At 42.7% G+C, this 15147-nt stretch overlaps 2 protein-coding genes across 3 annotated transcripts in view; both read left to right on the top strand.

The window, feature by feature from the left end:
- The first annotated feature begins 1360 nt into the window (after nt 1–1360).
- LOC134195068 (uncharacterized) lies at nt 1361–12002 on the top strand. 2 transcript variants are annotated; one of them, XM_062664078.1, is made up of 6 exons: nt 1361–1428; nt 1496–1561; nt 1622–1648; nt 7788–7831; nt 7949–8049; nt 11438–11919. In XM_062664078.1, the coding sequence occupies exons 1-6, from the start codon at nt 1387–1389 to the stop codon at nt 11776–11778; spliced, it is 621 nt and encodes a 206-aa protein (XP_062520062.1). In that variant the 5' UTR covers nt 1361–1386; the 3' UTR covers nt 11779–11919. The 2 variants fall into 2 exon arrangements, with proteins under 2 accessions (XP_062520062.1, XP_062520063.1); XM_062664079.1 differs by lacking the exons at nt 1361–1428; nt 1496–1561; nt 1622–1648 and adding exons at nt 2953–3000; nt 3069–3125 and having other exon boundaries at nt 11438–12002.
- Nucleotides 12003–12381: 379 nt separating this feature from the next.
- The window catches only part of LOC134194744 (protein FAM149B1-like), a 19906-nt gene continuing 17140 nt past the window's right edge, over nt 12382–15147 (top strand). Inside the window, exons 1-2 of the mRNA XM_062663697.1 lie at nt 12382–12469; nt 12799–12935. Coding sequence (XP_062519681.1) covers nt 12847–12935 — 89 coding nt within the window. The 5' untranslated portion in view covers nt 12382–12469; nt 12799–12846. The remainder of the gene's footprint in view (nt 12470–12798; nt 12936–15147) is intronic.

Raw genomic sequence — 15147 nt, 5'->3', positions numbered from 1 at the left:
CTGATTCTTCACTATGGAGATACACGTGAAAGACAGTTTACTACAACATACGCAGTTCAGGCTTGCGATTTCTTACCTATCAGGTTCATATTCCTCATCAGCTGAGTCTGAGTCAACGAGAAAGGACAACAGCAATTCATGTCTAGATGATAAAACATTTCCTAAGGGAAATGCATGTAAAGTGAGCATTGGAACGTACTGTTCTGAGCTCAAACACGTTTCTCTTTGATCACCCACTTCAGCAGAATCACTTTCAGACTCCAGGGAGCTTAGTTGGGTATCCTCTGTTTCCTCAAAGTGTATTTCTGTTGACTCTTTGCTATGGAAAAATTGTAGATGTTATTTATAGAAATCTGCAGATACAAAGCATCGTACAACTATGACCAGTCACCTGGTAAAGAAGTCTTTCTGTCTGATTGTTTGTGCAGAACCCAAACTCTGTCCGTGTCTGACTGGGGTAGAGGTAACCGAGGACAAGCGGCAAATCTTGATTAGCTACTACTAAAAGTAGTTAATTTTACTACAGTACATGATACCAAATGTCTGTTGCATGAACATGCTGGAAGTGTCATCTCCTCCCAAGTCTGGAGTTGTCCTTGAGTCTTCCAATGAGTTGTCACTTGCAATTCGATCTGAAGAGTCGCTTCTTCTACTTCTACACATAAAATTTCACGATGGACTACACTAGAGAACTTGAAAATGTTGTTACTAACATGCAACTTTCGTAAATTGACAGAAGATGCAGGACAACGCTGTTCATAGGCCGAAAAGACAGGAATCTTTTAGCGAAGTCAGTTGTTCATACGTCGTTTGCCGCACGCGAACACTAACAAAAGGATCCGAAGGCGAGCGGCATCGGCGTCCAGACCTGTTTCGTCGTCCCCCGCGCTTCCGCGGAATCACGGAAGGAAGCCTTACAACAGGAGCAGACATACTGTCGATGTCACGTGATGTTACACGTGATGGCTAGAAAACCTCTTCGGCGTTACGCTATAAAACCGTTGCCCGTCTGATAAGTATGAGTAAGTTGTGCATAGGTGTTTTATCTATTGAACCAAACTGCACGCTAGGCAGACTGCGATCTAGGGTAGCTAAGTTGGAGTCGCGATCGAAAGTGTTACATACGCGTCCGATAGAATTTATCATTTAGTCAGTTAAAAGCATACGTAAGCATATTTTGTTCTGGAAATGCGTCAAATGTCTCAATTTGATTGTTGGTAACCAACAATCAAAAGTGTATGCGGGGCGCAGTTTGCTAGCGCATGTGACCGAAATGTACCTTTAAACGCTTCCTAGGGGCCTGATTACGTAATACGTTTAGGTCACTTCCCGTCTCATGTTTCATTACAGTGTGCGCTTACTGCCTTGCGGCACAATCTCTGATAGATGAGAAGAGGCAGCATGTTGCGATTTTCCTTGCTTCTAACGGTAAGCACGTACTGCTATATGGTTACATGACTCTGCATGCATGGTCCGTCTAGCGCCTGTTCTCTAGATAATGCTGGTGGGAGTGCGTCCCCATGACCAACTGGATTGTCTAGTAAATACCCTGTTCCAAACGGTACGTATACTCAAGTGTACAGCTAACTTGTGCACCTCTAGTGTATAGCTTTCTTTGTAGGTGTCCGAATTGCAAAATGACATAAAGGTATGTATTGGGTGCATTTCTACTGTCCATTTCCCGTCAGTGTGAACTCGGAAGTGAGTGAAGTAGAGGTCACACCAGGTGTGCTCATTAGACCACTAAGAGCTGGTCGCTCTTGTCAGAGTCATGCATGAGGCCACTTCGAATTCTGGCTCTTTGGGCTGAAAGACGGTCCAAACAGCAGAAGAGAAGTGACTTGCGAGTCATGAGCATTTGATTAGTCAATATAACGGAACATCTGTGTAAATAGGAAGCCATATTCGATAGTTATTTTAGAGACGGCGAAGCTGGCGTGGTAGGTCTGGCAAATGCATAGTCGAAATCTTGACTTCCACGAGAAAATCAACGACGATTAATTAGATACTAAGGATTATTTTGCGTGGGCATCACAAATCGACTGAAATGCTAAGTATAATGAAGAAGCACTTGTTAGAAGTGCAAACCCTCGGCCAGAATGCACCTTGAAGGTAATTAGTCGCACTATGACAGAATGGTTTAAACAATACCAATTAACCGCTACGCACAGCGAAAGTATAGAGCAAATACGAAAACCAGATTTCGGTTAGATAGGTACAAAAGAAGCAGCACTGATGTTCAGTGAACAAAACACGATTTCATGCACCTACAATGTTTTGGGCTTTAAGAAGATGACACTATTGATGGAACAAGCATAATGTTACAACATTTGCTCTCTAGACGTTCTCTAGGTGTCTGATTGTTTGTGCAGCTTTTGAACTCGTAACGAGCCACTATGGGCGGTTCTAGGCGTGGCATAGGTAACACCAAAGTCAAAACCAAATTAGATGTGGGGGAAACATGAACGTTACAAATGTAGCTAGATTAGGCGTTGTTTCTAGTGGTAAACCCTCACGTACAACAAAAGAAACAGCTCGCCACCGATTTCCAGCTCACAGCAATATAGACGTCTGGTTGTTTGTGCAGCTAGACGTGTGGTTGTTTGTATATAGCTTCTCTAGACGTGTGGTTGTTTGTATATAGCTTCTCTAGACGTGTGGTTGTTTGTGCAGCTTCTCTAGACTTCTGGTTGTTGCGGTAATGGGGGAAACATGATAAAGTAACGCGCGTGGTCATTGTTCTGTTTGTTGGTGGGCAAGTTAAAAAACAAGCAGCTCACCACCGATTTTCCAGCTCACAAGAATGGAGATTTCTGGTTGTTTCTGCAGCTTCTCTAGGCATCTGTTTGTTTGTACCTCTCTAGATGTCTGGTTGTTTGTGCAGCTTCTCAAGACGTCTGGTAGTTGTTGTAATGGGGGAAAACGTGCATGTTACAAATGTAGTTGTTTCGAAGTGCTGGAACAAGCCAAATGTTACAAGTCGGAGAGCCTCGACGCAAGGTCGGCTGGCAATCTTTGCCTTACGTGATGAAGTAACGGGCGTGATCATTGTTCTGTTTGTTACCTAGGTTACAAATGGAGAGCAAAACAAGCAGAAAACCACCGATTTTCCAGCTCACAAGAATGTAAAAGTCTCGTTCTTTGTGCAGCTTCTCTAGGCGTCTTGTTGTTTGTGCCGATTCTCTAGCTAGACGTCGCCTACTGTGCACTGTACCGTATTTACACAGCTATCCGTCTAACCGCCGTTTTGGTTGTTGTAATGAGGTGACCCCAGAGCCAAAACAAAACACCAATGTGGTAAAACATGCACGTGCACATGTAGATTAATTAGACGTCTGTTCGCTCTGACTTTGGATACCGTAAAACAAAAATGAATAGAGACGCACTAGCGTACTTACAGGTCAGCCAAGCCGCTTCGTCCGACAATGACAAGGACAATGCACGTTGTCCTTCGCAAATTCCCGTCAAACGCCAAATTTCTGTTGAAGACGACACTAAAAAAATTTTAGTGATCTTTGCAACAACACCACGGCCGCTCAGCCACGCACACCGAAAATTCAAGCTGGCAGATTGCAGAACCACTATTCAGAAACACTGTGGAACAAGCAAAATGTTAGGTTCAGGTACAGCTACACACCCTCGCTCCAGGTCAGACCCGTAGCAAGCATGAAATAAATGGTCCGGCGAAAGATAAAATTAATAGTTATATGCTGCGATTGATATTAATGTCTGAGACAAAAGCATTTCACTCAACAACAAAGAACAAAATTGTACAACCATTTACTTAGAAAGCAGTCAAGTCTTCACAGAAACTGTTCCAGAACACTGTGTATTCCATCACTCGCACACCAAATGCCTAAAGTCCTCCTTTGGGGTAGCTGTGGGTCACTGAAATTCAAAGATCTGGCTTTCTTACTCACTTTCTCCCACATCAGGTCAAAGGCATCATCATTTCGAAGTGATGTGATTGTATCAACAGTCATCTGAGCAACTTGTTGACCTTCTTCTGCAGACAAAGACTTATGTTGTAAAGTTCTACTCAGATTGTCCGCGTGTCTTAATATCATTCCACTTAGCATGATACCATACGAATACTGAAACATATCCATTTGGGCTGACACCCCTTGGATTCTGGCCTTGGCCTCTGTGTCCTTTGTTATTGCAAAGGCCTCCTCCCATGTATTCTGCTATGCCTCATAGTTACTGATATTGCTTGAGAGCGTATCAGCTCTCACTGTCCATCTATTAGGGCAGAGTACTCTGATACCTGTACTACCAGCGGGCAAGCTCTCCTTCAACTTCATAAATATCCCCTCCCTATGTGGGGAATATTTGATCAGTTTGGTGATCTCTCGACTTGTGTCTAGTACATCTTTCATCAACTTTGATTGCTTTAGAGTGTCATTTGCAGCGAGATTTAGAGCATGACCGTAACAGTGGGTAAAGACTGCTCTTGGCTCAATATCATTAATGCGTTTAGCAACACCAGTTTTATAGCCACTCATATCACTGGCACCATCAAAGCACTGTCCACGAAGTTTTTTCATACTCACATTCAGTCTTATGAAGACGTCCTTGATCAGAGCTGCAAGGGTTGCAGCATCAGTAGTTGAGGTTTGGTAAAGTCCAATAAACTCTTCATCCACTTGCAAGTCTTCTGAAACCCTACGAATGATGACTGTAAATTGCTCTCTGTTGGAGGCATCAGTAGTTTCATCAGCCATTATCGTTACAAATGGGGAATTATGTATGTCTGTGGCAATATTTCGTAGCACTTGGAGGCCCAATGTTTTGATCATTTCATTTTGAATTTGTGGACTTGTGTAGACATTCTCCTTTCGTTTCAGCCAATGTGCTAGGTTAGGGTCTTTCTCACTCTGTAGACAAAGCAGCTGTTGTAGATTACCATCTGATTCATCTCCATCTCCTCTAAAAGCAAGACCCTGCCTACTCAAGAATCTCACAGACGACAGTACTTGAAGAAGCGTTTGTTGATTGTTGACTTTCTGGACAGCATGCTCATGAGAAAGATGTTCTCCAACGTCCCTGGTGGTGGCAGGAAGAGTGACAAGAATTTCCACTGCTTCACGATGACACGCACTCTTTACGTGGTTTTTGAATCCTGTGGTTGCATCTTTCCAGTTTGAAAATCCACGAGTAACCTTAGCAATGAATACAATTATAGACCAACAGCCTACTTCTGTATGTGCTAGAGTACTAACAAAAGCAGGATCCGGTTAGGACTTGATCGGTTTGAGAGTCAATGCTTTTACGCACAGGTGACAAAACACGACGTCGTCAGCCTCGTGGTAGTGAAGAAGTGGCCACTGATGAAACCAAGATGGCCTGAAGCAACGCAACTCCGCCTTCTTCCCAAAGAGGCACTTTGGAAAATCGAAGTTTAGGGGTTAGTGAGGCTGGTTAAGAACGGCTTGATCATCAGGAAAGACTTTCGATGTGCTGGTCGCCATACTTAGAAGATTTAGGACAAATCCCGGATGTGGCTTCGAACCCTTCTACTCTTACACTGCATTCTTCCAGCTATTTCTGGTACGTATCTCAATTTTTACAATATAATCAATGTCCACTGTGATTATTACATTTCTCTGTGCTTGATAACGTAGACAGAATAGAAAGTAAATAATATATTTTATCATCTATAGCTATATAACCGGAAGTCTACGCCGTTCTGCCGCTGCTAAAACTACAGTTTCTGAAAAATGGTCCGGCGAATGCCGGACCTGCCGGACCGCTTGCTACGGGCCTGCAGTCCTGGTTGTTGTTGGGGAAACATACACGTACAAATGTATGTGCTAAACCCTTAAAGCAAAGGACTAAACACCATGTACAGAACGGACGCCCGATGGCCGAATTCTCGTTAGCAGCTACCAAAAAAGAGAGGTGGAGCGATGATGACATCACGTTCGTCTATTGGTCGGCAATGACACCTCTTCTAGTCTGTTGGTCGGAATAGCTCATTTGCATGTGTGCTAACCAACTATATATATATATATATATATATATATATATATATATATATATATATATATATATATATACGGTCGGTCGGTCGTCGAGTCATGAACGACTGCTATACTCGAGCCCGGAAATCCGGGCATCGTGTAATGAAGAAGCACTAGAAGTGCAAATCCTCGGCCATTAAGCACCTTGAAGGTAATTAGTCGCGCTATGACATAATGGCTTAAACGATACCAATTAACCGCCACGCACAGCGAAAGTATAGAGCAAATACGAAAACCAGCTTTTGGTTAGATAGGTACAAAAGAAGCAGCACTGATTTTCAGTGAACAAAACACAATTTCATGCACCTACAATGTTTTGGGCTTTCAGGAGATGACACTATTGATGGAACAAGCATAATGTTACGACCTTTGCTCTCTAGACGTTCTCTAGGTGTCTGATTGTTTGTGCAGCTTTTGAAGTCGTAATGAGCCACTATGGGCGGTTTTAGGCGTGGCATAGGTAACACCAAAGTCAAAACCAAATTAGATGTGGGGAAATCATGAACGTTACAAATGTAGCTAGATTAGGCGTTGTTTCTTGTTTCTAGTGGTAAACCCTCACGTACAACAAAAGAAATAGCTCGCCACCGATTTTCCAGCTCACAACAATCTAGACGAATGGCTGTTTGTGTAGCTTCTATAGACATCTGGTTGTTGTCCTAACGGGCGCGAGGGAAAACATGCACGTTTCAAATGTAGATCAGGTTGTTTCGCAGTGCTAGAACAAGCCAAATGTTACAAGTCGGGTAGCCTCGACGCGCCTTACGTGATAAAGTAACGTGCGTGGTGGGCAAGTTACAAATGTAGAGCAAAACAAGCAGTTCACCACCGATTTTCCAGCTCAAAAGAATGTAGACGTCTGGTTGTTTCTGCAGCTTCTGTAGGTATCTGTTTGTTTGTATAGCTTCTCTAGACGTCTGGTTGTTTGTGCAGCTTCTCTAGACGTCTGGTTGTTGTCCTAATGGGGGAAAACATGCATGTTACACTGTACAAATGTAGTTGTTGCGAAGTGCTGGAACAAGCCAAATGTTGCAAGTCGGAGAGCCTCGACGCTAGGCCGGCTGGCAATCTTCGCCTTACGTGATGAAGTAACGGGCGTGATCATTGTTCTGTTTGTTGGTGAGAAACATAGGTTACAAATGGAGAGCAAAACAAGCAGCTCACCACCAATTTTCCAGCTCACAAGAATGTAAAAGTCTCGTTCTTTGTGCCGCTTCTCTAGCTAGATGTCTGGTTGTTGTCTAGTAGCAGCTACCATACAAAGAGAGGTGCAGCCTCATGATGTCACCACGTTCATCTATTGGTCGCTAATGACACCACTTCTCGTCTATTGGTCGAAATAGCTTCATTTGCATCTGCGCTAATCGACTATATATATATATATATATATATATATATATACAGTCGGTCGGTCGCTCGGTCGGTCGCTCGGTTATCGAACGATTACTATACCCTTAGCCCGAAAATCCAGGCCTCGAGTAATCAGTGGCGTAGGAAGATGTTCAAGAGCGGGGGGGCTGTACCGTGGATGTCATCATGACCAAGAAACTACCTCGCTTGCCAGACCTTAAGTAGATTTGCAAAAGTCACTGACACAGAAAATTTCAATGCCTACATTGAGCGAGGGGGCTTCATCCCCAACTCCCCTCCGCACGCGAGCCGCTTTCTACGCCGGTGTCTAGGTTGATGACTTTACGATCGGACGCAGTAGATCATAGTCGATTACACTTAGTTTCGTGCGTTTCGTAATGAATGTGTATATAGGAGCTCATGAAAACGTCCAATGAACAGACAAAAAATGCAACAAAGTAAGAGCATCTATATGGTCATTGCATGCAAGCTTAGTATGTCTATTGTCTTGTCTTCGTGTATCTAAAAACGGTCTGCTTTTTGCGTGTCTGACAGTTTTGTGTTGTTTTGTGCAGTACTAGAGAACTGGCAGATGAGTTAGCTGCTGAGTTGAGGGAGATGAAAGCGTGCAATGCTCAGGGCAAGATGTTGAGTTCTAGTGGAGAATGCATTCAATGTAGGTATGGTATAGACAGTACGCATGTGGACATGTTGTTCCGTGTTGGTATTCGCTAAGGCAGTTTGCCCTAATAGGCCTTATCTTCAAACCACTGTTCCCACGGTCACTTAATTGAATTTGTGGATGGACTTTATGCTAGTTTCGACCTTTTAGATTAATTAAATATGATAAAAGCTGTTAATTAAGTGAAAGGCATGCCAAGAGAAACAAGTACAGTACAGTAGAAATATGCAGGCTAACATAATAGCTAAGCAATTAGGGTATGTTTACAAGTACTCTAGGAGCAACAGAGATTGTACATGCACAACCCACTAATTACGTTATCTGCTCCAGGTTTGTAATTTGGTAGTGCAGCTACTACAGAATATCAAAGGTTGTTGTAGAACTAACAAAAAACAGGTTCACTAGAGAATTGAAGGAGGGGACTCTTCAGAACAGCAAAAAATTCTCCTAAGAGAAGACAAAATGCATGTTAACAATGACAACACGCCTTTTCCATGTCGGTATTCTTTGTCGCTAGCATCTAGGCCGACCTAAGGCGTGCATTTGCAGGAAGCACATCCTAGAAGACTAATCAAGATAGCTTTGCTCTGTTTAGAGATCTGACTCCTCCTAGTCACGTGCTCTCGAAAAATATGCGAATTAACCATGCAGGTGCTCTACTGCCTGAGATCTAGAAAACATTTTGCACTGTCCCCTAAATTCGTGGATGGACTTTAGCTAAGTTAACCTGAGCGCGCATGCGCAAGTTAACACTATGCGTAGCGAGGGTATAGTAGTCGTCCCACCGGAAGTAGCGCACGACCGACTCGACGGAAATGACCATGTAAACAACTTTGGAATGTAGAGTGTGCGTTCACTGGTACAGTGTATCGCTCATGTAATCTCGGCATATGCATGGTTGTTGGAGCTTGTCCGCTAGTCTATGCGGAGTCACGCAGGACGTTCCAATTTTGATTACTGATCATAACTTTCGAGTGTACCTTCACTGTTATAGCAAACGGAGAGTAAGTGAACAGAGAGTAAGTTAAAAGCGCCGCGTCGAATTCAAAATGATTTACTGTAATGATAAGACTGCCTGTCCTTTCTCAGCCATGTAGATCATGCTAGGAAGCACGTAGGCACGTGAAATTGACACCATTGGAAAGCCCATCACGTGCCCGTTCCGCATACGGTATTTGCAAAGCTATCAGCATAAAACGTCTAGAGTACCCGCAATGATATCATTTAGGTCGCTGTAATGAGCTACGATAGGCGATTATAAGCTGACACCAGAGCCGAGACAAAAAGTTAATGTGGGAAAATATGCACGTGAGCAAGCAAATACCTTTGCAAAACTTGTTAGCGAGCCGTCACGGTGACTGTCTGTAGTTAATTGCTTGTCCTCTTCACTTTGAATAAAGTACGAGTGACCTCAGTGTAAACAGAATGTAGAAAAATGGAGATACTTGCAGTTGATACGTCATTTTGTAAAATGATCATGGAAATATTGGTCAGGAACACGCCTATGACAGACCCATTATTCATGACTGCCTCTAATTCTGGAACGTACTGTAGTGACGTGCACGTGGTGTTAGTAGTTGCCGAGCATAGCGAGGCTTCTAGTCGGGGGGGAGGATCGCACAACAGAAAGGGGCGTAGTGATATATACTATATACTAGATCATGCTCCGTACTTCGTACGAGCAAGATACTGTAGCGTTCTGAGCGTGACGTCACGTGCAATCTTTGTTGCGAGGTCCCGGATGTACTAAATTAATTTGAATCTTGCTCTTCGCGCTTTTTCAATAGAAATTGACAAACTCCCTGTGCAGCGCTTGGTACAGAAAACGTGTAGGCTGGATTTGGTGCAGGATTTGGAGAGAAAAGAAAGCGCTAGAAGAGTAAGTTCCATCGGCAAGAAATATTTGATTACTCGAACCTTTACGAAGAACGACGACACTTACAGTCTACTCAGGACTGGTTTGGGCGTGTGTTCGAATAAACTAGAATGTGTGACGTTTGCGTCATCGAGAAATTTTAAGCAGGGGTCGACCCCTCGAGAGGGGGCTCTTTGCAATTTTTTGAATTTTTTACGCAAATCTTTCCCTTCGCGTGCCGATTTTGGTTGCGAACGGACAAAAGACGTGGCCGCGTATCGCTAACACACACAGACAGACAATTTGAGCTTTGTAGATACTAGATACTAGCACACCGTCCTGTTGTCCTCACGGACAGATTAGATTAGTTGTTAGTAAATTGCTGTATCGTTGTATGCGCGCGCGCGCGCGCGCGCGCGCACACACACACACACACACACACACACACACACACACACACACACACACACACACACACACACACACACACACACACACACACACACACACACACACACACACACACACACACACACACACACGCACGCACATGATCAATCCAGTACTACACTGTGCTGTATCTAACACTGTTGATACTCAATGTTTGCCGACATCAGTTTCTATGTCAGTAAATACCATACCTGTCGTTACAACTGAACTGAGTGCATACCTATACACATATACTGTACATTTCAATTGTCCTGATCACGATCGCGAAACGACGACTACCTACCAGGGTTAGATACGTAATCATGTGTAACTTCCATGACAGGTAAATGGTACATTCGGTCTCCCATCCAAAGTGTTTCCCATCCAAAGTGTCCCAGCCGGACCAAATTGACCGGCCTATCCTGTCTGGGCGGACAGAATAGTCCAAGCCCATTCTGTGACTCTGTCCCCTCTTGGCCCATTTGGTCCGAGCTAAACAGAAGGTTCTCAACTAAACAAACACCTTGACCGACAAACTGATTTCTACGTTTAATTAAGTTATTAGAGGTCGTTGTGGAGCCAAATCTAGCGTGAAATTACGTCAATCACTCACGTAATAGTGAAATAGACAAACCTGTAGCTTGTTGCAAAGCATCACATCAGACGCAGACAGACGGAACCAGTAGTGACTGCTACGATTCGTTCTGTGGCTAAAAGCTCACTGTACAGTACAATCTCCCAGCCAGATTTCGTGTGAAGCAGTAGCGCACGCTATACAATTTGTCGGGTAGTTTAATTTCGTGTAAAGCAGTAGCGCACGCTATACAATTTGGCTGGTACTGTAGTAGCATGACAAAATAGCATGGGGGACACTTTGGGCCAAATGGGGACGAAATGGACTGTCCAGTGGGACACAAAAGGCCGGCCCATTTGGGACAGTTTGGGCCAGGGGACGGTTTGTTCTGTTATTAACTTAAAATAAAGACACAATTTAAAAATTGAGAAGTAAATACGATATAGAGTGTCTAGAAGACGTTCACAAGATTAATCTATTTCTAGACAGCCGTTCAAAACTAATTGTCGATGTTGAATTTTTAGTGAATCCAAAGTTTGAGATTAAGTGGATAACGTTCAACGGAATAACAATGGAAATCTATGGTCAGAAGGGAGTCGAGAGAATACAACGACACGAACTCCTAAATCATGGCTATCAAATCTTTTGGAGCGTTCCGTTTGCAAACAGAAATTACACACTGACCGGATCGTCTAATATGCTATATACTAACGGTGCAATGTTTGGCCTACAAGGAAACAATATACAAGGCAACGTATACAACTACTTTAGAGAAGACTCTTGTGGAGTGGCAGTCAGACAACCGGATACTAATGAAAACACTGATTCCGATTACATCAGCGTTGTTGCCATTGGAACGGAATAGGTTTCCTAGTTAGACACAAACCGAACGAACACGCAATCTAGATTAATTAAAGTGACATTCATACTTTTAGTTCTTGCTATGATCTGCTGTCTAACCGGTGCCCGTATAAATACCGGTGCCCGTCTAACAATTGGAATTGTTATACGGGCACCGTACAAACTAGCGCGAGAGGGTCTGCTGGAATCTCTAGCGCTAGTCTTGTCCGGTGCCCGTATAAAAATTTGTGCCCGTATAACAACAAGACTAGCTCGAGAGAGTCTGCGGACGAGGCAAGCTAGCAGTTGATTTCTGGTTTAATTATCGTATGCACAGCAATTCTATTGTCTACAAAAATTTGTTTTTTTACTTAAAACTTTAAATATTTTATTTATATTCAATAAAAATGTTTTTAAAATTTTTATACTAAAAATATTTTTAATTAATTAATTAACGTATGCACCGCAATTTTATTGTCAACAAAAATTGTTTTTATTTAAAAATTTAAATATTTTTAATAAATGCTATACTGAAAATTATGTTTTTAGTACAGTGTACATAATATACATAATATATGATCACTTGATGGCGTATCTATGGTAATACATTACCCGGATAACAACTTCCAATGCGCATGCTTCGTTACTAGACACATGAAGTGACGCAGACGTCTCAATCTCAACTATTCGTTCTCCTCAACTCTATCCAAACTTGCGTAAGTCACGTAACGAATACTGATAATCTACGAGTCGCATGTCTCTAACGCGTCCGGAACGCTCAACCTCCAGTCCTTCCTCCATCCTGCCATACAAATTCCCTACAAATTTCGCACGCAGTGTCAGAGCGAGTAGCCAGTTTGTGGTCGTTACTACGTCGGCTTTAGATGGCCGAACGTTGACAGGCGAGTCACTAGATGCCGATTTTCGCTCACAGAGAGCCGCTGCATGGCTACCACAGACACGCTACTAGATTGCTTGCTACATTGTTGTCATTCGGTTGCCGTTACGCGGTAATTGTTGTGCTAATTTTTTTCCGATGTGGTAGGTCATGTGTTGCTGATGGCTTTGTTATTAATTGATCTGCTGGCGTTGTATGAGAGAGTTGTGTGGTAGTTGGGGTTGTGATTGCAAGGCGTGGGTCATTTCGGTGGACATGAGCAGCGCTCACGGATCATCCAGGATGTGAGATTGACGAATAATCGTGTGTGTAAAGTGGTAATGGGTGTTTTGACTTGCGCCTTTACAATTTGCTAATTAGTGTGTCTACTTGTGAGTTATTGATTTGCGGAGGCGTGGCAGGATTTTTGTTAATATCAATTAAATCTTTAAATTAGTATTGAAATTCTGACTTTTAAATGCAGCTTTATTGGATGTGTTTGGATTTCTTTACAGATTGACTTACAGACAATAGACAGACAGACAGACAGACGTAGACATAAAGACAGACAGATAGACAGACAGACGTAGACATAAAGACAGACAGATAGACAGACAGACAGGCACATAGACAGACAGATAGACACACAGACACATAGACAGACACAGACAGACAGATAGACAGACACATAGACAGACAGACAGACACATAGACAGACAGACAGACACATAGATAGACACATAGATAGACACATAGACACACAGACACATAGACAGACAGACAGACAGACGGACAAACACATAGACAGACAAACACAGACAGACAGAAAGACAGACACATAGACAGACAGACACAGTCAGACAGACAAACACAGACAGACGGACAGACAGACAGACAGATACATAGACAGACAAACACAGACAGACAGACAGAAAGACACACATAGACAGACAGACAAACACATGCACATACAGACACACAGACAGACAGACACATAGACACATCGAAAGAAAGACACAGACAAACAGACACATAGACAGACAGACAAACAAACAGACAGCAAAGCTAACTATGTGCTACTGGGATGGTTTCACATGGAGATATCTGCATGTACGATCCTTGCCATCATTGTCTAGCCTATTAGCTCAAAATTATTACGACAATTTTTATTGAAGTCAACATCACTCTACTATAATACCTACCTCTCAATCGTTTAGCTATAAACGACTCACTTCTTGCTCGAGCAACATTCCAAGTCATTTTAGTCGTACTACAAGCTTTAGCTTAAGTCGCATTAGTTGACATACGAAATGATCCTTGAATAGCACGTGTTGAGCGGGTGTTACTATTGCCCGTGTCATTTTCTCTAGGTTAGACTTACCTTTTTTAGGGTTTCCAGGCAACCAGGAAACATGCCTAGCCACACCCCTGATTTGGTGCTGTATGTTGTCTGTTGGCTTGTTGGCCAGTGATGATTGTTTTTAAGTGGTCTTGAATATAATCAGAGCGGAATATAAGGAAATTTTTTGTCCGGACAAACAGGTTTGCCAAAGCCACGCCCATTTAGACCACGCCCATTCTAACAAATTTTGACCCCACAAACAACACTTTATTTCTATTATTTGACATATATACAAAGCATGACAATAACCAGAACAACTTTGAGACAACATACCTGCAAAGCAATCTTTTATTGCGTTACAATAAAGTGAAAAAATTATGGAACCTCAAAAGACAAACTTGGAAGTGCACTATAATTATGTGAGACAATAGCAGAACATTAACAGGGAAACCTAGCACAACAATGTGCAAAATTGTATTCAGTCAGACCTTCTGGAAAACTATTTGTAGACGTGGTCCTAGAGGATTATGCCACATGTCCCAGTCATCTAAACTAAAGCTGCTAGTGCTATCGTCTTGGGTCAACTCTCCAGTTTTCCTTGCTCAGTATTGCTTTCTGAAACCTTGATTAGGACAGCAGTTGGTCTTGCATTGTTCCCACCACAGCCGAATAGCGGCGTCAGCGTGAAAGTCTTGAAGTGATGGTCCTTCATGGTATACTTCCATAAGGTCAGACAAGGTGGTGTTGCTCATGCTGGTGTGCCGGTCTTTCTTGATCAGTTTCAGCGATGAAAACATCCTTTCAACATGTGTGGTAGTTAAGGGGAAACTAATACTATGTCTGGACAGGTGTGAACTATGTACCACACAGACTCATAGCACACCTTGCTGATGTGCAGATATTTTCTAGCATAATGGACTACCTCCTCAACATGAAAAGCAAGAATATTAACCCCTTTGCTTTCTAATGGTTTGGCAGAATGAACAGCAAGAGTTTTTACAGCTTCTGTAACCTCTGCATTATCATCAACGTTTTTGTCTTCACTATCTTGCTCAGAAGTTTGAACGTTAGGTTTTCTTTGCCATGTTTGGGTGTCAAGAAAAGCAATTATATGACAAAGAAGTTTTGGTGTCACACCAACCTAGTCACTCCTTCATTTTATTATCAAGGCATAT

Source organism: Corticium candelabrum, chromosome 19 (genome assembly GCF_963422355.1).
Source record: "Corticium candelabrum chromosome 19, ooCorCand1.1, whole genome shotgun sequence".
NCBI classification, from domain to species: Eukaryota; Metazoa; Porifera; class Homoscleromorpha; order Homosclerophorida; family Plakinidae; genus Corticium; species Corticium candelabrum.
This window is presented reverse-complemented; position numbering and strand designations above follow the sequence as displayed.